Source organism: Siniperca chuatsi, linkage group LG9 (assembly GCF_020085105.1).
Source record: "Siniperca chuatsi isolate FFG_IHB_CAS linkage group LG9, ASM2008510v1, whole genome shotgun sequence".
NCBI lineage: Eukaryota > Metazoa > Chordata > Actinopteri > Centrarchiformes > Sinipercidae > Siniperca > Siniperca chuatsi.
In genome coordinates, this window is record NC_058050.1 from 15,145,030 (window position 1) to 15,167,006 (window position 21,977).

Here is a 21,977-nt window from a genome sequence, read left to right on the forward strand (position 1 = left end):
TCCTGTGAAAAACCCCAAGACTGTCTTGAAAGAAGAAGTCAGTAACGCAATGGGCAACGAATAAGATGTTTCAGACTTTTTCCGACAGTACCTGATGGCAGCTAAAGTTCGAAAAGTATGGCGGCGGAGTGTTTGACAACAGTAACAGAGCAATGGATACGGGACAGATTACAATTAAAACATCCCTGTCTCGGTAATATTATCTCATGCTAATCTTATGTAGGCATAAATACCAGCTAACATTACGGGTCAAGCCGTGGTTTTTAGTTTTTGTTATGTAAAACAATTGTAGCTAGCTTCTTTCTTCAGCATCGGTGGCTAAGCTAACGACAGCTAACATAGCCACCAGCAATAACTGTCACCTGCTGCAAACCAAAGCACCAGAAGCAAATGATGCAGTGCAGTCTCATTTATACATATATTATACTTATTAATTATACAGGTGATGTCCGCTCACTGAGCCTCCCGGGGACTTATGAGGAGAAGATAAGACATCTGGGAAACGCACTGAATAACTTTGTCCGTCTGAAGTCTCTGGACCTCTCCTGCAATGCGCTTGTCTCCGTTAAGGTAGGTTTAAACTCTTTATCAAGTTTTTAAGCTGTAAACGTGTTTGTAAGTGTCAGATAAAATTCCACAATTATGGCACCATGTTACAACTGAAAAAGGTTAGCCACTTATAGTCCAGTTAGCCCCTTTTATTTCGTCTAGTAGCTTTAAGGTTGTTGAAATCATCGTATTCCCTACTGTCTGACAGTATCACATTTATATTTCGTATTGACTTGTTACATCTCCTCATTGAAGCCATATGATGTATACACTGATTGAGAAATTCAAATCTAAGATGTCTAGGTGTCTTATTTGATATCTTGGAAAAGTTAAGTTCCTTGGGTTTGAAAAATAGCATGAGTTTGTACTGACTGACCACCCAAATGACCCACTCTAACCACTCCAGTTCAAAGAGTACCTCTTTGGAAGTACACTCTAAGACATGAAACTCATGGAAATTTTATTTGAGAACACACCTGCCTCACTTCACCCACCCCTCCCTCACACAACAAGCATTTTACAAACTTGTACTGGGGGTGTTGTAGACGGAAAAGGTCAATGACATTGTTGAATTAATCTATAGTAACTGTTGTCTGACCCCTTTTAAAACTGTATTCATTCCACCCCAGGGGGTTCAACATTTGAAAGTGCTGGAAAGGCTGATTCTGTACTATAACTGCATACCTTCCCTTGAAGAGGTGAAAGTGTTGTACGAGCTGCCAGCTTTGAGAGAGCTGGACCTCAGGCTCAACCCTTTGACTAAAAGTCACCCACATTACCGCCCTTATCTGGTGCACACCATGCCAAACCTACGCAAACTAGGTAAGATATAGCCATGTTGCCCAGATTGTGGTAAGCTCAGCTCAGGGGTTTTTTAGCATAACTGAGTGTCCTCCATTGCTTTCTAGATGGCTGTTCAGTCAGAGCCACTGAGCGCAAAGCTGCTATAATGCAGTTCTCCTCTGACCTTCTACCTCAGCAGAAGAGCTCATCTTTGAATCAGGTTGCTGACCAAAGGTACACTGATTGTCAGATTGTTAACTTTGATGAGTTTATGTGTTTCAGATAATCTTTGACTTGATAAGAAGGTATACCAAGAAGGATCTTGAGAACATGGAAAACACGCCAAAACTGATTTTGATGTTTGTTGGGTCTAGAATAGTTTGAAGAAGGACGAAGAAGCTTTGGGAATGTTTGGTTAATTATTCAACCACACTGCACATCCAACGTCATTTAGATGTATTCTTGGAATAATGAAGTTTGCCCCCCCAAAATGGGAGTGACTTGCTTGAAGAAAGCAGCCACATACGGATCAGTGTAGAGTTTTAAATGACAAAAGTGTTGTAACACTGGGTGACAGAAACCCCCACAAAAAGTTACCATCATCAAAATAAATTAATTTCCGATATTTGCTTGTGTTGTATCTTTGCTATCTTTGCTTGTGGTTCCCAGAAGCAGTGATCAGAGACTGGCTTTAGTTGATCGCTTAACCAAGAGGCTCTCTATCCTGACTGACACTGATGATATTGTGTTGGATTTTGTTGCGACGAATCATGGAGGCCAGAGTGACTCAGTTCACAAAAAGGCAGAAGGTAAGGTGTCAAAAGCTAGTTCTCAAATCAAAACCAAACCAGTAGAAATTATGTTTTGTTCTCAAACATCTATTAATTTCAAACTGTCTTCTGTCTCTCTGTCTTCTGAACCTAAAGAGGAAGAATCAAACGATTTTACAGAACAGAGGAGTTCTACTCCAAAACAGGTGCTTTTTATTTCACTGTAGGTCAAACAATATTACCAGTAGTACATTTACATTATCATATATAATGCATGTGCTCTTCATATTTTTAAAAAATTTTTTTTTAGGAAACTGCTAAATCTATCCTCAGGTATCCCCCCACAAAATATGGTAAGTTTTTGCAGCTCTGTGTACAAAGAGTCAGTTAGAGATATAGAGTTAGTCAAGTGCATGTTAGGGATTTATTAGGAGGGTAGAGATTGCAGTTGATATGATGGGAACAAGACTTTGTGGTTCAATGGCAATTCTTTCTTCTTTAGTCTCATCTTTAGACATCATGATCCTTGAGCAATTTATCAAACAACAGCATTTTTGTAATTCTAATTAAAATCTGTCATTTTGATTTGGTGATTAGAATAGGTAATCAGAGCTGGGAGAACACAGGATAAAATACTTTTTCTTGAAATCGTTAAATAAAGGGCACTAAATTACAGTAGTTGTACCCTCATCATTGTCCTGTTTTCAATTGTTGACAATGTGTAAAACCACCACTAGGTGGAGACAGAAGGCACTTCTTACGTAATCATGAACACAGTGTGTCTATCAATGGTCAATTAATATCAGTGTTTTATTATGTCATTTCTAATTGACCAGATAACACCGAGTCCAAAGTGCCACACATGAAAGAACCATATCATAAAAGAAGCTCTCCTTCATTAAAAGTGGCTGAAAGACCAAAGGTGTCCTTTGGCCCCTATGTAGAGAAACGGAGACCTGTTCCTGGAAAACAAAAGCAAAAGGACCTCCCCAAACAAAGCAAACATGCTGCCAAAGGACATTATACCCCTAATCCTGGTAAGAGCTGAATGTCTGTACTTAATAAAATCCTTTGTCAGAAGTTGTACACATCCACAAATACCAAATTTTCACTTTCTTGGCAAGTTGTTGAATGTGTGTTTTCAACATTTTTCCAGATCAAGGTCGCTGTCATAGCTCTTTATTTATTAATATCCGGCCTCCCAGTCCGCATCGTCCTGGTTTGAATCTATCTGACCCTTCTAATCCCATTTTACACCCTCCAAGACTGACTTACTCCAGCTTCAACAAGACAGAAGGGGGCTCCAGCCTGCCGCAGCAAGTGGAAAAGAAAAAAAGGGTGGAAAGTTAATTCAGTGTTCTTACTAATTCACATACTGAGTCATTACTCATTTGTTCTTACTACTTGTAAAAATATTTGAGGTTGCCTCTTCTCTTATATCAACTTATCTCTGAATTAATCTCCTAGGGTAGTTATAGGAAACCCCTGGAGATGCTCCTCAACCTCGTGGACAAACACTGGACGGGAGAGAGATCACTGCATCATAACAACAACTTCCTGTGTGAGTTGGAGTTTGTTTTGGGGAATGTGGTATCTGAATACAGTAGCCTGAGATAATTAATATCTTCTCATCATTTCTATTTTTGGCTCTAGCTCAGGCAGTCCAGATCCTCTCCATGATGGAAAACGATATTTCCAGCCGAGAGGCTGAGGTCAGGACCTTAAGACAGGAAGCTGATGCACTGAACTTTCAAGCGGCTGCACGAGAGGAAGAGCACAAAACTGAAGTCCATAACCTCTCTGCTCAGCTGGAGGAAGCTCGCAGTGCAGTTGTGAGTGGATTCAGCCCTAGAAAACAATGTTGCGCTTCAGGAGACCTTAATATTTCTAAGGAGCACAATACAGTGTGATTGTCTTTACTCTAACACAGGGCAAACTAAATGAGCAGCTGAGGATTGTCTTGGAGGAAAATGTCGCTCTACAGAAACAGCTCATCAAGTTAGAACGACAGTACCTCAAGTCTGTGATGAAAAGTTCGCCAATTACTCAGATTAAAGGTGGGTGTAAATGCCAGTGGGAGATACATATGAGTGAACATTTGGCTGTCTTCCTTACAAACTCTCACACTTTGTGCTTGCATATCTTTAGAGGCTCAGACAGAAGTGGAGGAGCTGAGGAAAGAGATCGAGGGGTTGAGGGAGAAAGTACAGGAGGCTGAGAAAGTCAAGGACTTGTAAAAAATGCTGCAAGAAAGCCACAGGTAAGAAGATGCGGCCATCTTACAGCCACAACAATGATATTCTCACACCTAAATGAGCCCTACTTTATTAGTTGTTTGTGATTTGTGTCTGTGTATGTACTGCAGGTCCCTGGTGGCTACTAACGAGTGTCTGCTAGCTGAGCTGAAGGGAAATGGGGAACTTTAAAGGAGAATTTGAATGAAAAAATGCACACTGGAATGAAAGACTATGCCGAGCATCATATTAGCATTGCATTCACTGCACAAGGCCCAGCAGCTACAGACTGTTTTTAATTCATTTTTACTTTATGTCACTGCAGTATACATTTAATTTTTGTGTACATTAAGTTCCTAGCCCTTGTGTGTTTATAGTGTCATAATAGTGTTTATTATTTCAAAATCATATGTATAGGCTGTGTTTGCTTGATGTAAACAGTAACGGGGAAAAGCAATTCATTCAAGGAAGTCTGTGTATAAGCGTGTGACAGTTATGTTAAATGATTATAAGGAAAAAAATGTTAACGAGAAGGTCATAATGTATTTCCTGGATCGGTGGCAAGATTGTGTCTCTCTTAGCTGTTTTCCCCCGTTTAAAAAAATTTTTTTTTTAGGTCACTTGTTTCTCCATCTGCTTTGTACGCTGCAGTGGAATGAATGCATCCAGATTCCAGCTGCACTGTGACTTTATTTATACCTCTGCCTTAGGGCTGGAGAGCTACACACACACACACACGCACTTTCCTCTCTTAAACACTAATGCGAGACCTGGCAAACCAGGTTAGAACGTGGATGCTACTACATAAACTGAATGTAGCTTTTGTTTTTATGTGAATGTTACAGGCCACTGGTTGGTTTTGCTGGTAGGGAGTTTCACAGTGTTCCTGAAAAAGCCATAAGAATATAAAACATCATGTTGCGACAGACACCCTGCAACCTACTCAGCAGAGGTTCTGGGGTGTGTTTTTTTATTTTATTTTCAATAATGCACTACAAATCATGAACACACATTAAGCGGTCTAAAGAACAAGAACAAAAACACACTGCATGCACCTGGGCACAATAGTACATTAAAAGTTATTTGAAAAAAATAAAAAAACAATATTGTTCCTCCACATTAAAGGTGCACAGTATTTGGCATTAAGCACAGAAAACAGATCCTACTTGAGCTACTGCAGCAGACAAAAACTAACACACTGATAGCTGCTAGTTTTGCACTTGATGCATGATTCTTCATCAGCTGAGGCTATAGGTAGTGTGTGACACAAACACTGTCCCTATGTTGGAAAAATAGTGTACAAAAGTATTATATTTGTTTGCAATTTTCCCTTTAGCTCATACAGTATGTAAGGATACAACAGTAAAACCCTGCTTTTGTTTTCAGTTGAATTTGTGCCTTGGATGACAGTACCACACATAAAAAGTACTTTATCCACAAATGTAATAGCATTGGAGCGTAGCTGACTTTGTACATGTACAGGTTGATACATATTGACTTCAAGCAATACAAGATTTTATCATGATCCCACAATGTTTATACTTTTTAGAAAAGAAAATATTTAAGTCTGTCCTCACAGCAGGCACAGCAGTTCAGATAAGATATGACAAACTCCTACTGTCATCTATATGCTTCTGAATCAAATGCAATATACATAACATGCACAAAGTACAGCAATACAGAAAAAACAACAACATATGAAGCCAGTGTCATAAATAAAGCCATGTGGCTATGACTTTTTAGAATATACACAATCTTACCACAAATATATTAGAACTACTGTATAGAAATCTGATGAGGAAAATGTTAAAAATACAATCTTGTACAACTGAGCTCATCTACTGTGGTTAGAGCTTCCTTCATCTGAATTCACTAATTTAAAATTCAAAATGCATGTTAGCAAAATGGTTTGCATGTAGATAGATACAATAGGGTCTGAATAACAACAGTGTAAAAGAAAATAGGAAACTCCTGTAAAATTATTTTTTGTTATAAGCAAGTCCATTTAAAAGGTTTGCATGGTAGGAGTTTTGTTTTTCATATTCACAAAAGCAAGAAGATATGGCAGAGGTGAAAAATGTTCAGTCGAACAGAACTACATTGGGGGTTTTTTGCAAAACAATGAAAACAAGTTGACAAATCCCTTAATATATTTTTCTTGGTTTGTGTTGAAGGTAAATTATTCAAATGACAGTGTGAGTTTATAAAACAATTAAAAAAAATTAACAACAGATTTTATAAATACTTACAGTTGACAAGTGGGGATGGCAGATAAACAATTTAAGTTTTCAAAAGAGATAAACATTGATAATATCTATGTCAAAAATGTGTGCCAATTATCATTGAAAGTCAGCAAAACAAATTAAAAATCTTCAGCTAAATATGGGAATAGAACATTTTTCATTAAAAAGTGCAATGTTGTTAATTCATCAAACTGTTCCACTTTTGTTTTTCTTGGCATGTTGTTTCAATTGTGCCCAATAAATATTATAAGGCCCTATCATAACAACAAAGCTTCAATATTCATAGCATAGCAGTTTCTCTCGTTTGTTCTCTTCAGTGTTTGGCAGTAACTTGACAGGAATGTACCAGCTGGTGATGACTTTGTAAAAATAGATGTAAACATTTTTCCAGTTCTCACACTTCACAGAGAGGAACTCAAAAACATCTCTCTCTCTCACACACACACACACAGACACACAAAGATAGATGGGTGGGAAAATATATGAAATCCTATTCTTTTGTGCTTTCTTTGAGTACTGTTTTAATAGAAAATTATCCTAGTAGTTGATCAAATGTTTATTTCCTCATCCTCACCCTCACATGGGTTTGCCCATGGTGGGTTTATTTACTTTCTTTTCGTATGACCCTCGATGTTTGTATCCCGAGACGTATCCGGAAGTGTCAACTATGTCTTCTCGTCCCGCCTTACCCTTCCCTCGGCCGGTGGTGTCAAAACGCTCCTTGTGTGACCCTGTAAACTTGGTGGTGTCCGTGAGACGGCTCACTGTCGGGGAAGCCACGGCTCTCTGTGAGGAAGTTTTTAAAACATTTGAGTTTATTCTGCAGTTGCCGGTATGAAGTCAGTAATATTCACGCTTTGAGTCTTACCGTGACTCCTGCAATGATGGGTGCCTTCCCCTCAATCAGCTTGAAGACCTCGGCCTCAGCCTCCTCTCCAGTCTTGTCTTTGTATTTCTTCCTGGCCAGCTCTCCGAGTGCAACCTTGAACTCATCATATGTGATGTTACGACAGGATTTCTTCCTGAAATGTAGGTGGAAAAGGAGCTTAAGTATGGGATAACACTTGTCACAGAAGGACACATAAAAACCCCCAAAAATGTATCTGCTCAACTGTGTCTCCAGGGATGGAAACGCTGGATTTAGGTTTGCTTTATCGGCAGGTCTTTTCTACAGCCTCTCAGTAGAGTTTGAAAGCTTAAAATGAGAGCGGTTGTCGTGTACACAGAACCATGTGTGATCACTTCAACATGATGTAAGACAGCATGGAGATGGTATCCCACTGAGATAAACAATGAGAAAACTTTCACTGTTTGGACCTCGTCTCCCAGTACCTCAGTACTTAATTATCATCTGAGCAACTCCACAAACGTACAAACACCTGCCTGTAGGCTGTATATGTGACTGTCTCTTCATATCATGTATCATATTGTGTTCAGCTGTATAGTTCAGCTATAGCTCCAGTAGTCAGGACCCAGAGCCTTGATGTTTTTCATTCCAGCTTGAAACATTTTGACCTGCTCAACGCAACTAAGTACCTGGAAGGGTATTGTGAGCCCCTGTACTCTCATATAAAAGATCAAACTGTTCTAACTACTGACAATACCATGCCACAGGTCATCATCATCAATCATTCTCCTTCTGAGAGTGCTCCAGTTGTTTAACTGGCCATGTGCCTGTTTCACTTCCATGTTAAAAGTGCATAGTAACACAAACACAAACAGCCACTGCTGTGGTGATAAATCACATAAACAACAGCCTATAAAGCCTGCAGTCTCCCTGGGCAACCTGCTGTCATAGCAACATGCTACAATAAACAGGGATGTTTGGGTTTATTATTAATTTGACTCATCCAGTGACCCGTTTTTGTTTGGGCGATCCATCAGCGTTAAACACTGGAGAGCTCCATTCCTCTGCGCCTGTTCCATGCTGTCTATTGTCAGAAGGGGAAACTGGACTGGAAGATAACTGTGCAGATCTCCCCATACTGAGCTATTAATTCTTCAAAGTATACAAATGATTAAGTTGTGTAAATAAATGGCAAGTCAGAATCTGAGAAGGCTGTGATAAGGTTAAAAAGGACAAAGGTTAGCGGCAAGTGGAACTTTATTCTAGTTCGGGATACTGCGGTAGCTGTCCTACTGTTTACTTACATAGTTCAACCATCTGCAATGCAGGATCCATATGGATCTGACACAGTAATTGGCAGAATCTGTTTCATGCTCATGTGCCACCTACGATCATGTTTAGTGATGAGGAAATACAACCAAAGCCCTGGAAAATGAAGACACCATAAGACAATGCTAGTAATTAATTAGCCCACGCTAGATTTCTACCTCATCCAAAGTTCATGCCGTGGTGTTCTGGCTCCAAGCAGGCAGACAGCACACCAGAGACTCAATGTGGTGCAGCAGCCATCCATACCCACAATAAATAAGGATTCAGTCAGCCATGCTGTGATTAGCCAGTGCTCATTAACGTCTTTAATTTTTTGTGTGCAAGCAAAGAGCCTTGACACTGATTAAAGGGAAAGTGTAGAGTGTGCATCTCTGGCACGGCAGCCTTCCCTGGCTCAGTCATGCCTGGAGTCAGAAACTACATGAAAATGAGCCCTACCCCCAGTCCATACCTCTTTTTATCCTGTGGCTGCATCTGAAGTGTACACACACCACACGCTTTGTTTCGGATTCTACTGTACTATCCTCCTGAATACACTGCAGAGCCGTGTGGCTGGTTCAAAATGCATGCTGGACTGTCTGGGACCATGATTAGAACCTGTACGGCTCAGATGACAGAGCCTGCAAATTCACATGCCAGACACACGCATCCAAGGACCTAATGTATGTCCGAAAAGCATGTATGACGGGAAACAAGCTTTTTTCCCCTTAAATCCTTAAAGTGGTTACACCATATTGTTTGCACATTTCTAAATATTGTTCACCCATGGAGCGGGATGCAAACAAGCTTAAATCCCACAGATAACTCTCAAGTCTTGCCAAGAAAAATTTTCACAGCAGTAAATACAAACACCCACTGTCATGCCAGCTGTGAAGGTGCTGATGTGGGTGACTCAAAGTCCAGAAAAACAAGGGTATTTCTTTTGCTTTACTGTAAGAAGTGATGGCTGAAATAATGAAGGAACGTTTGGATGTTCATACATCTTTATGAGCTATAATACCTGCATGACCCAGAATAGGATTATTATTGTAGACTACTACTCATTTTATGCTTTAGTCTGCATTATGCATTGTTATTATATCCTGCAGCCAAATCTTATTAAAATATCTTGGAGCATGAGGTAGTGAATGTGCAGTAGTAGAGTGTCGGATTGTTTTTTATGAGTCACAATATGTTCTACACCCTGGGGTTGGGGTGTACAAATGCTATGGACTACGTATGATAAAGTTTAAAATTATAAACATGCATAAATAAATCTTGTCAAATATGTAAGTCAATGTAGTCTCTAGCATCTGAAGCCACATGCATGACCTTTGATAGGCTATAGTTGAGGACTGAATATAGCCATTTTAGCCATAGTTTGCACTGTACTGTATGTTTGTAATAGTAGTAGTCAGTAAGCCCTAGTTTTGTGAAAATGCTGCTTTTTGAAATATTTCATCTTTCCTGAACACTATTTTGTTATAAAGACAGGAATAAACAGTTTCAAACTGAAAAATAACACTAAAAACCATTTTGGAATCTCCTGTTTATAAGTGTGTACACAAAGTGACTAAGATTGAACTATGATTACACGTCAGCAGAAGATGGAAAATTCACTAAATCAATGAGATTCCCAAGCAGACATTTTTTCATGGCCTCTCCACTCCTGTAGGAAGACATGATGGTGAGTGGCTTCAAGCTATACTCTTCTATTCTGGTGCTGTCTAGCAGAACAATCTTTATTCACAACATTCAACCAGGATATTTAAAAAAAAGCTGCTTTGTGTATGAATGAAGATCTCCAAAATAACCGTGTGCAAAAACCATACAAACCCACACTGTAAAAGCCCTGTCCTTTCTTACACCAGCTTTATTTCTTTACCACTTAGGATACAACTGTATGTACCTTATTGTATGTGGCCAATACTATAACAATACTAACACTTGATGTAGTGCGGAAGATATCTACACTCATCTGTCAATGTGTCAACCCAAATAGTTTTCAGACATGTGCTACATTTGGTAAACATAAGCACAGCTGCACAGATGAAGAGTTTTTCTTCTTTGGTGAAATAATATTGAGGTCACAGCTTATTATTAGACTCTACTTCACTTCAATCAAGCAGTAAAGGATGAATCAATCTGGCCTGAGGAGATACAGGATGAGCCATCTTGGCCTCTTGCTCTGGCTGCTGTTTCCGATGGACAGCCTCAGCTGAGCCAGCTTAATATAAGAAATAAATAAAAATAATCTTCCAAAATATTGCCTGAAAACATGGAATTCAATAACTTCTATCAAGCTTATGCTAATTTCAGTTTGACAAACATTATTGTTTGCTTAATGTTTCATTGGTGCAGACACTAATGAAACATTAAGAAACAGTTGACACCTTAATTAATACCTACAATCTGACCTGAGTCAGTTTTCATGGCCCTTTCTGTCTGGTCAGTCAGCGCACAATAAAGTTGGTGCCTGTTTTACTTGACTTTGTGCTAAAGACAATGCCATTGATTCAATTCTCTGAACACCAATGAAATAGAAAAGAAACATCCTTAACAGTTTTAATCTCCACTTCTGTGTTCTTACAACTACAATGCAACCATGTCTGCACCACTTTAATGGCCTTTCCGGCATGCTGATCTGGGTGACTAAGCCTGTAGTCATCTCTGCTGCTTCAACAGTAAAGTAACATTATGTACTAAAAGAACACAATCCTGTAGTGGCATGCCTGTTACAAGATCTTATCTGGCTCAAATGTTGGCAGATTAATTAAGGGCAACTAAAACAGACTTTTAGACAATGAAAGGTAAAAGTCCAAATAAGCTCAAAAATTATTTTAGCCTTTAGTGCACAATACATTTGGTCCCTTCCTTACTTGACTTTGCTGAAGACGATGTCCACGTCAGTGAGGGTGATGTTCTTTCCATCAATCACACCACAATCCTTGCAGAGCTTGGACCAGTTCTTGCCGTGCATCTCCTTGCCGGTAGCACGAGTGTCACCATGGATGGCGAAGCGCCGAAACGACTCTTCCAAAGCGGTCACCTCCACTGGTGTGGACGAGCCCACACCTCCTTCACTGGTCCCATTAGATTCAGATGAAAGCCTTTTGGACGCCCGGTCTTTAGACTGTTCACTGTGCGGCCGTAAAGGGGCCGAGCCCATGTTAGGATGCTTGGCTGTCTGGACTTTAAAGTCATCTATGTTGTCTCTGAGAGGGGGGAAAATCATCTGATCATCCATGTGATGTACGAGGTATACATGGCAGTCTTCAATTGAGGTAATATAATAAAAAATGTAGTGCATGCACTGAAGCCATTCGAACCATACAACTAGATGTTGAGAATACAAGAGGTCTATAAAATAATAATAAGTGATTTGGGAGGAACAGTCACTGGGGCTTATAAGGTTAAGTAACAACATTAAATAATTCCTATCAGGATTTACAGGAAAAGTTGAGTTGATCAAATAGAAAAAGAAATTTAATCACAGCCTGTACACCAAGGAGGAGGATTTTTGGCAGAAATACATCTGATCTAACCCTGTTCTGCAAGACTTGCAACGGACAAACAGTGCGTCATGCCTTTAGGTCAAGACACAGCTTGCTAATTTGTCTTTTGGCTGTCCCTTTTGTACAGTACTTCTGTGTTGCAGGCAAGATTCGACTCTCCAGAGGTGTGTTTCTGTGCTCACACTGCCTGTGAATGGGCAGATGTCTTACGTGTTCTATCACAGAGGTGAAGGATATAAATAGACCTCTGTGGAATTCAAAGGCACACAAATCAAGAACCAAGAGAGCAGATGGGATATTTGAAGTAACACAAAATGTGAAGTGAGGGCTCGTATACTGTAGATGATTTCTAAAACTTACTTATAGTCCGCCATGCTTGTGCTGGAATTTGGTTCCTTCTGTGCAGTGTTTGGATTAGCTGACTTTTGTTTTCTCTTTGTGCTGTGGAAAAGATGAAAATGGAGGTGAATACTGTGAGAGGATGTGTCTGTATATATGTGAGTGCCAGAGAGTGGAAGGCATGATAAAGAAAAGAATACAAAGAAAGCAATCAACCCAGCATTACTACACTATTCCACTCTTGTCCTCATCACTCTTTAATCGTGCTCCAATAAAAACACAGTTATTTATGACATAATGTCTAATCCCGTCTGACACACACATACACACACACACACACAGAGCTACATGTAAGGAAAACCCTTCAGAATGGAGTGAATAATAACCACAACTTCAAAAGGAACAAGATCAAAATCTTCTTTATCATCATTAACACCAAATTCCTTCCAGATACTGTCTGCATGTTAGTTATTGTTTGTTGCGACACATCTTTAAAGGTTGGATTTGTATGCTGAGCAACAACTTCGCTTCTCTGTCTTGCTTAAGATGATTTCATTCAGGGATTCCTCTCTAAACACATCATCATTCTGATTTGCATCTCTGTGTACAGAGCAGCTGCATTTCACCTTCTCAACTCAGCCTCACACTTGAACCACATCTGAAGTGCTTACCTTAGTCATTATTCATTAAGTAAGATGCAGTATAATCAAATTACTAACATACAAAAATAGCACAAAAAAGCCCTTCTGCTAGTTCTATTAATGTAATCAATGTAACCTAACTATATTTGCAAGTGATGGTGCTCTGCTCACCTTTCAGCTGTTCCCATACTTAGCTCAGCATCCTTAAAGGACATGTGTTGCCATGGCAAAGTATACCCCAACAAAGTCTCTAAAACAATTTGCCAGTAGTTTCACTTGCTACAGTTTAAACAGATACAAACAAGATGCAAACTGGAGAGAGATGCTGTGTCCTGTGGACTAAACTGTCTGCTCCAGCTAGCAAAGTTTCAGGCAAGCCCCTCAAGTCGCCAATAAAGTGCTTTCACTCACCCCCAGTGACTCCTTGTAAAGTGAAGGGTTTTGTTTCCACGACCATGTGGCCAACAATTACAAATGTGACCTTGCTAAGTACAGTCAACACTTAAATGGGTACAAAAGTTCCAAGATTGACACTGCATAAAGCCATTATAATCAATTCTTAGGGAAAAAAGAACAGATTATTAATGTCTATGAATAATGGCATTCAGAGCAGCAGGCACTGGGAACCCATTGTCCAATGCTCGTGGCTTCTCTGTCTGACCCATGCCCATGTCTTCACACATACACACATGGTGACATCGCAGAGTACCACTATTGATGGCAGGGGTTTTGTAGTCATATGTCATCGAGGACTTAGGCCAAGACAATTCAGATAGAGTTACTGAGGTTGTTGAAGCCTCTTTTATATCTTTTATACTATACATATCACCAATGAAGTACACATGTACAATATATTTACACATCACCACAAAGGAGTTCAGTTGTAATTTCAGCTTCAAGAATCAAATCAAATTTAATCAAAACAGATGGAATCGAGAAATTGAATCGAATTGGGAGATCAGTGCCATTATATATGAGTCACCAATGTGTTTTGTTTTTCATGGAACTAATGCAATCACATCTAGGGTTGCAATTAACAATTACTTTAAATACTGATTAATCTGTTGCGATATATACATTTTTTATTAATCAGTTAATCATTTAATCATTGAAAATGTCAGAAAATAGTGGAAAATGTCCACCACAGTTTACCAGAGGCCAAGGTGATATCTTCAATTTACAACCAATGACCAAACGACCAAAAGAGATTCAATTTACAAAAGAAATACTCAATTTAAGTTAATATAAAACAGAGAAGCAGCAAATAATCACAGTTGAGAAGCTGGAATCAGAGAATGAAGCTGGAACAAAGCAGAGTAAAATCTGCTTTGTGTTTTCATGTGATGTAGGTTTTGATGTTCTCCGGTTTAGTAGCTTCCTGTAATGCCTACACTGAGGTTCCATCATTATTAACTTTACTTTCAGAGGGGATCCACATCCTTTCAAGTAGATTAGCTATTTGCTGTGTGTTTCCCTTTGTGTGTCAATGACAGCAGCAAAATCTATGTGAAACAAAGGAATCTTTTCACTCTCCTCCTCCAATTTATAGTCAGCAGTTTCAAGTGCCTGAGTCCACAGTACAACAAGCCTCCTCAAACCACATCATGTTCAATACATGAGAGAGAGGTCATTAACACTGCACTGAGTTCAGAGACCTGAAGTAGAACACATACTGAGATGAAAGGAAATGTAGTGCTCTGACAGCTTTTTTAATTGTATCATTATAGACTGTATAGAATGTGTGGAGACCATTTGGTAGAGTAGAGCTCCACAAAGGTGTTTTGGGTCAAATTGCTACTCTGATATATAAAAAAAAATTAGACAAATACAGCCATCATTTTAGAACAGTTTTGTCCTGTGCCTTTTTCCTTCCCCACTTTGCCACATTCAAACGAGAAGCCATTTGGTTAAGGGCAGATCTCCAGAGACAAATCTATGACTGGATGACAGCATGCTTACATACACTCGCCTTCTGGCAATACACTACACAGATGAGTGCTTTAACTATAAATTGACCCATTTTGAACTGCAACTATTCATAGCAACAATACGTTGCCATGGCTGAAACATTCTATTCATTCTCAAGGGAGGAGATCAGCCAGTAGACGAAATGCAGGCTGAAATACCAAAAACTACAATTTTGTGTTTTACTGTTAGTTTGGCAGATGGAGTTTGACTCACAAAATGACGACACTGTTGTTAGAGTGATGTGACTTGTGTGTGTGTGTGTGTGTGTGTGTGAAAGGGGGGAGGGGGAGTGTGTGTTTAACAGTAGCCTACTCCGCCATCATGCCGTCGTGGTGAGTGGGCATGCAGAGATCCCATCTGCTTTCTATCTACATCAGTGTCCTTTCCAGGCTGCTGCTCTGGAACGTGACAGTGTCACTCAATCAAAATGTAAAAAAAAAAAAAGACCATCATTCCCACTCTGCTCAGGACTGATCTCCATCTATAGTACACCATGTCTGCCACATTTCTGCTATGCATACTAGTGTCATAAACCTCCATTGTTGCCCTAAAACTATTAAAACACATCAGTGAGGCAAAGATTTGATGGTTCAAGCTCCTCAAATTTGAGAATTAATTTGTGGACTAGTTGGTCAGACAAAAAAATTTCTTGTTTTGTCTGACCAATTAATCCACAACTACAGGGAATAGGGTAAAAGATTTAACTAGATTATTAAGACAATTATTTTTGTATTACAAGTTTTCTGAAATGTTAAATATGCAAATGAGGCAGTATCTAATTAAAATGCACTAACTTACATTTCCAAAACAGAAATCTGAATGTTGGATAAAGCCAGGTTCAAAGGGAGGGAATTTTGGATAGCTCTTTTTATCACTCCAATCAGAAAATAATGTCACTAGCCATAAAAAATCAATTTTTGCCATGTTTTGGGGAATAAAATGTTATATAAATTAGGCTATGAATGATATATGAACAAACCCCTTCAGAATATAGATAGGAATAAAACTGGAATGGTTGGTGTATGTATGTTCTACTGAAGTGGAGATTTCTGGCCCAGAGTATGAGAAAAAAACTAATTTTGAGAAAATGGCCTTTGAAGATATGTATTGTAAAATTCCATACATTTTGACACTACAGGTGAATAGGATAAAAAAATTTAGTTTTAAATGAATAGATATTGCCATGAAACTTCCCCAGTCGATTAAATTACATTCTTTCCATTACATTACAATTACATAGTCTGAAAAAAGAAGTTATGTTATATTATGGAAACAAATTGGCCCAAAATCTCAAAATTGACCAGTGCATGAAAAAACAATGCTTTTGCCTCTCCCCTTAATTGATAAAACAATCAGCAGATTAATGATAATTAATATAATAGTTAGATGCAGCCCTAATGAACCACACTGTTGCACTGGGTGACATGTTCCTTCATTACAATGAACATGGGTATTGAAGTATATTCCTAGTGGGGTACATGATGGTTTAAGGCGTGTACCATGTAATCTCAACGTCCCTGGGTGGATTCCAGGGATTCCCCTCTCTCTGTGTTTCCTCGCTGCATGTCCACTGTAAACTATCTAATAAAGGCAAAAGAATATAACAAGTGAATACTCTCTAGTTCACCAAGGGCAAATTACTCCACAGCTGCTTTAGCTGTTTTAGTAAATTACTTAATTCAAGAATGAAACAATATATTTGTGACCCCTTTTAAAGATTTACATCTTCATCCCCAAACCCAGGGCCACAGACAGCATGGGGAAAACAGTGAGAAATGGACAAACGCATTGTTGGTTTTGGTCTTTTCATAGAATTTGTAGATAATAACAAAAATGTATGCCCTATGGAAACCCTATCCTTCAACATGGTCTCAACATTGTTTCAGGATTGCACCACCTGACACCACTAAATACAACCTCTTAACCATTTCCCAGTTTGGCCACAGTCCCCCCCCCCCAAAGACACAAGGAGAGAGGGCATGACATCAGTATGCTGCAGCCGAGTCTGAGGTCACCACCACGCTGTCTCTGTCTCTGTTGTCCTCCCTAAACCCTTTAACTGCTCTGTGAGTCAAAGATCTTGGCAAGCATTGTGCAGTAGAAAAACAAGATGTTAGAAACAAGCTGCAGTAGTTATTGTTGGCAGCAGCAGCAAGCCAAATAGAGGTATAAGACATAGTAAAGAAAGCCCGGGGTCCTTATGCAACCCCACATTTGAGGGGAATACATGATGCCAGATACAGCAGAAGTGTCCCTGACATGGCTCAGATGGAGACAGGCCTGTTGAGCCAGCAGCAAATTAGCTCTGAGTAGAGTCTGGTTAAAGATTTTTCCTGTTCCTGGAACGTGACAGTGTCACTCAATCAAAATGTTAAAAAAAAAAAGACCATCATTCCCACTCTGCTCAGGACTGATCTCCATCTATAGTACACCATGTCTGCCACATTTCTGCTACGCATACTAGTGTCATAAACCTCCATTGTTGCCCTAAAACTATTAAAACACATCAGTGAGGCAAAGATTTGATGGTTCAAGCTCCTCAAATTTGAGAATTAATTTGTGGACTAGTTGGTCAGACAAAAAAAATTTCTTGTTTTGTCTGACCAATTAATCCACAACTACAGGGGAATAGGGTAAAAGATTTAACTAGATTATTAAGACAATTATTTTTTGTATTACAAGTTTTCTGAAATGTTAAATATGCAAATGAGGCAGTATCTAATTAAAAATGCACTAACTTACATTTCCAAAACAGAAATCTGAATGTTGGATAAAGCCAGGTTCAAAGGGAGGGAATTTTGGATAGCTCTTTTTATCACTCCAATCAGAAAATAATGTCACTAGCCATAAAAAATCTATTTTTGCCATGTTTTGGGGAATAAAATGTTATATAAATTAGGCTATGAATGATATATGAACAAACCCCTTCAGAAGACTCTACTGAGTAGAGTCTGGTTAAAGATTTTTAGAAGCCAGACTGTGTCGTATAATGTCTCACTTAATTAATTAAGATAACTCATTTTAAAGTCTTTGTAATGTCACGAAAATGCCATCTAATGTCTTTATCCAGCAGCCACAAACACTGAAAAATGAAACGCAGCGCAACCTACAACTTTGTTGTGAGCAGTTTCATGTAGGAACTATCAGTAGAAAGAAAATAGTTCCTACATGAAACTGCTCACAACAAATCTGTGGATTATCTTGAGAAACCGGGCCATGATTTCTGGAAAGAGACAATGCTGTTGAGTTTTTCAAATGCAAAGTGCCATCTGGTCCCATTATATTCAAAATAGGCAGACATCTCTACGGCTGATTTCTCCAAAACTCGGCAATTCACACTAAAACAATCTAGATGGATAAATAGCACTACAGGTAAGGGGGAAAAATATGTATTTTTGATTTTGGGGTGAACTGTCCCATTAAGGTCAATGCGAATAAATAAGTCTTCCTTGGTTTTGTGTAGTAAAGACAATGCTGCTGGACTACAACACTTCATTTTGCCCAAAAGCATTACCTTTATTTTGTAAACCTGACCTGAATTTGAGTCATCACAAACAAAATAGGGTAATTTACACTCTGAGGTTAATTGTTTGTGACAGAACCCTAAGGCTCTTGAAACCAGTGCAATGAAACCTACAACAGTGAAATCTGGGACAAACTCAGTGACTGTCTTCTTCTCATGCATACCTAATTCAACCTATGGGGGGAACACGGCTAGAGGACCATTCACTGAGAAGAAATAAACATATTACCTCCCTTAGGTGTACTGTCTTTGAATGTCACTCACAAAAATAATGCATTAATACCTTCTTTTCTACTTGTATAACCAGTGTCCAAACTGAATCTAATTCAATTCAGCACATCATTAATTTGCTATCAAGCAATCAATACAACACAGTAATGTGATTACATCATATTCGTTTTCATTTATTTTCTTTCTTATCCTTAAGAGCTGAATTCACAGGGAATCAGGAAGCTAATAAAAGAGGGCATTAATATTTTTTTCATCATAATTATGTAACTACCTGCATGTAACCCAACAGCTTGGCATTAAGGATGCAGCCACAGGCCAAACGCATTGTCAATCATTCCTTCTAACCAATAATGATGCCTATCGGAGGACCCTTCACTCTGGCACTCATAGAGAGTTTAAAAGATAAACAGAGGAGGAAAAAGCTCATGTTTATGTTACTGGAGATGGCTGCAGCTGCTGGTTACACCAGTGTGTATGAGCGAAACATGTTACATAAACTTGCAAACGCCAGATTCGCACGTGATCAGTTTGTTATTGTCACCCCCTAATGCATGTCTGCCAATGCAGAAAAAACCTTTCAAATTTCACTCAAGTATGGGCAATGCTGCCACACGTCCTCACAGCTCAAAGGGCATCATATGTTGCCATTTCAGTGTAAAGGAAGCATGCAGGGACATGAAAACAAAACAAAGAAGCACCTCCGGGAATCAGATGAATTTGTGTGGGCTGGCATACGGTCATCGAATTCTTCATTTTTCATATTGTGAAAACATGCAGGTCTACCGCGAGCCAAAACAAGCTACCAGTTGCTCCTGCTAATAAAGTAATAACGCCAAATTCTGGTTTAATCACCTGGTGATGTAATCCTCCACCTTTTTTGTCAAGTTAGTTCACAAAACCATAATTGCGCGTCGCGGAGTCCTGTAGTCTTCTTCCTCCCCCGCTGCCCGAGCTCAAGTCTGCTCGATGGCTCAGTCTCTCCGAGATGCTGAAGAGAAACCAGCCCGCTGATTGGCTGCCGCCTCGCTGTTGTGAGCTGTGATGGTGCTACAGTGCTCAGTGGAGCGCTGATAAACAAGCAGTCTGAACTCGGAGCATCTTTTTTTGGTGCTCTAAGAGGAGGCGGAGATGGAAGATACAAACAAAGGACGTGGATGGTTTTATATGGAGGATCATTACAGCTTAATTAATAAACAACAATGTGTGAAGTCCATGTGCGTAATCACGAGCCATATAGTGAGGAAATGCATCAAAAGAGCCAATGATCACATACAGTAGCTATAAAAAACATTTTCAAACTGACTGCACCCTGATCCTGGCTCTTGTTTAAGCACAGGATGTCTTGATGGTGGGTTGGACTGTTGATGACCAGAGGGAATTGACTCGAGGGACTGCACTTTATATCATGATGAGAGATTCTCTATTGGCAAAATAAATAAAATACATCCTCTTTACATCCTCTCAAAAAGAATGCTTCCCATGTCTGCCCTCTGAACCTTACTCGTCTGATGTCCAGTGCACTAATGTATTACACAACCAGTAGTAGCCTAATGGCTGGACATGGATGGACATTATGTAACCTCTAGCCTTGCTGATGGTTCACATAATATAGTAGTACCAAGCTCTCATATACAATTCAAAGACAGGGGCAAGAGGAAAAACACGTATGCCTGTGAACAAAAGAAAGGGCTCAGAATAGTTCATCATGATGGAAGCAGCTTGGACTGAGTGTAACCACTTGATGACTATCTCAAGCTGCTTAAATTGCGCCACTGTGTGGTTAATAGCAGCATTTACTGTCAAATTGAGCTAAATTGCCATGTTGCTAAAACCACACACTACAAAAAAGGAACAAAACATAATGACCTAATCTTAAGTTTTTAGAAAACGTCCATTCGACCGAAAAGGTGTTCCCTGATGTCTATGAAACTTGAAATATATTGTAGGTGTATGATCACTAACCTCAGTTTCATGAAGCAAAGTTCATAAATTGTTTTTGAGAGCTGCATATCTTTTCCCTGAGCTTCTTCACCTGACTCATGCTTCCAGCATTTGGAGTTTCTCAGAAATATCCCAACAACTTGTTTAGTTGTGTAAATACAACATGGATTAATGGTGTTATTTTGTTATGTTTCAGACGTAGCAAACAATAAAACAAGACAAAACATTGTTATTTACATACAGAGATTGACAAGGAACTGCCCTGGACTATTGGCTCAGTGCTGACCACAAACTAAGTACTGTACTTAATTACAAATTTGAGGTATTTTCTTCTCATGCCTCTTTCTACTTCTACTCCACTACATTTCAGAGGGAAATATTGTACTTTTTACGTCACCACAATTGTTTATATAATATATATTATTATATAAATATAGTTATTATTATAACCACTTTAGTTACTACTTCACAAATTAAGATTTTTGCATACAAAACATATGAAAAAGTACAAGTAGCTGAAACGATTAGTCGATTAATCGACTGACAGAAAATTAACTGGCAGCCATTTTTCATACAAACCATTTCAAGGTTCTGGTTTCTCAAATATGAGGATTTGCTGCTTTCCCTTTGAATTTATTTTTAATCATTTTGAATTTGTACAATTGGTTGGACAAAACAAGCATTGTGAAGATGTCACTTTGGGCCATTTGTCACTATTTGTTTGAATTTTTACAAACCAGTCAATTGATTAATTAATTAATTGAGCTCCACCTCAACCAACTATAAAAGTAAAATCCTGCTTTTACATTAATGCATCAGTAATAATAGTTTAATGATATAATTAATAATAATATATCCGTCACAGGGGACATTTTTCTGCATTGAATACTTTTACTTTTAATACTTGAAGTACATTTTCCTGATTATACTTACATACTTTTACTTAACTAAGTAACATTTTGAATGCAGGACTTTTACTTGTAACAGAGTATTTTTACAGTGTGGTATTAGTGCTTTTACTTAAGTAAAGGATCTGCCACCACTGTCACAAACACACTCAACAATACAGTACACCAACAATACAT

General features: G+C 38.9%; 2 protein-coding genes across 6 annotated transcripts; one reads left to right on the forward strand and one right to left on the reverse strand.

Annotated features, from left to right (window-relative positions):
- Window positions 1-33: 33 nt before the first annotated feature.
- cep72 (centrosomal protein 72) lies at window positions 34-5,011 on the forward strand. 2 transcript variants are annotated; one of them, XM_044207387.1, is made up of 14 exons: window positions 34-193; window positions 443-570; window positions 1,179-1,371; window positions 1,458-1,566; window positions 2,002-2,141; window positions 2,259-2,308; window positions 2,413-2,455; window positions 2,939-3,139; window positions 3,259-3,440; window positions 3,570-3,663; window positions 3,756-3,934; window positions 4,033-4,159; window positions 4,251-4,362; window positions 4,468-5,011. In XM_044207387.1, the coding sequence occupies exons 1-13, from the start codon at window positions 118-120 to the stop codon at window positions 4,337-4,339; spliced, it is 1,611 nt and encodes a 536-aa protein (XP_044063322.1). In that variant the 5' UTR covers window positions 34-117; the 3' UTR covers window positions 4,340-4,362; window positions 4,468-5,011. The 2 variants fall into 2 exon arrangements, with proteins under 2 accessions (XP_044063322.1, XP_044063323.1); XM_044207388.1 differs by having other exon boundaries at window positions 2,005-2,141.
- Window positions 5,012-5,254: 243 nt separating this feature from the next.
- On the reverse strand, window positions 5,255-20,009 carry LOC122881337 (tubulin polymerization-promoting protein). Of its 4 annotated transcripts, none has more exons than XM_044207391.1 (5): window positions 19,804-20,009; window positions 12,610-12,690; window positions 11,614-11,949; window positions 7,448-7,601; window positions 5,255-7,365 (listed from the first exon to the last, which is right to left on the reverse strand). In XM_044207391.1, exons 2-5 carry the CDS (start codon window positions 12,621-12,623, stop codon window positions 7,156-7,158), a joined length of 714 nt encoding a protein of 237 aa, XP_044063326.1. In that variant the 5' UTR covers window positions 12,624-12,690; window positions 19,804-20,009; the 3' UTR covers window positions 5,255-7,155. The 4 variants fall into 4 exon arrangements, with proteins under 4 accessions (XP_044063326.1, XP_044063324.1, XP_044063328.1 ...); XM_044207389.1 differs by lacking the exon at window positions 19,804-20,009 and adding an exon at window positions 19,650-19,778; XM_044207393.1 differs by lacking the exon at window positions 19,804-20,009 and adding an exon at window positions 13,641-13,802.
- Between the last annotated feature and the right edge of the window lie 1,968 nt (window positions 20,010-21,977).

Excerpts from the sequence above, each read along its gene's own strand:
- cep72 (XM_044207387.1), top strand. The coding sequence starts at position 118 with ATGGCGGCGGAGTGTTTGACAACAGTAACAGAGCAATGGATACGGGAC. Across the intron at positions 1,372-1,457 it reads GCCAAACCTACGCAAACTAG|ATGGCTGTTCAGTCAGAGCC; the intron begins GTAAGATATAGC and ends ATTGCTTTCTAG. Across the intron at positions 4,160-4,250 it reads GCCAATTACTCAGATTAAAG|AGGCTCAGACAGAAGTGGAG; the intron begins GTGGGTGTAAAT and ends GCATATCTTTAG.
- LOC122881337 (XM_044207389.1), bottom strand. The coding sequence starts at position 19,711 with ATGAAAAATGAAGAATTCGATGACCGTATGCCAGCCCACACAAATTCA. Across the intron at positions 12,691-19,649 it reads AATTCATCTGATTCCCGGAG|CACAAAGAGAAAACAAAAGT; the intron begins GTGCTTCTTTGT and ends TCTTTTCCACAG. Across the intron at positions 7,602-11,613 it reads ATCGTCTTCAGCAAAGTCAA|GAAGAAATCCTGTCGTAACA; the intron begins GTAAGGAAGGGA and ends CCTACATTTCAG.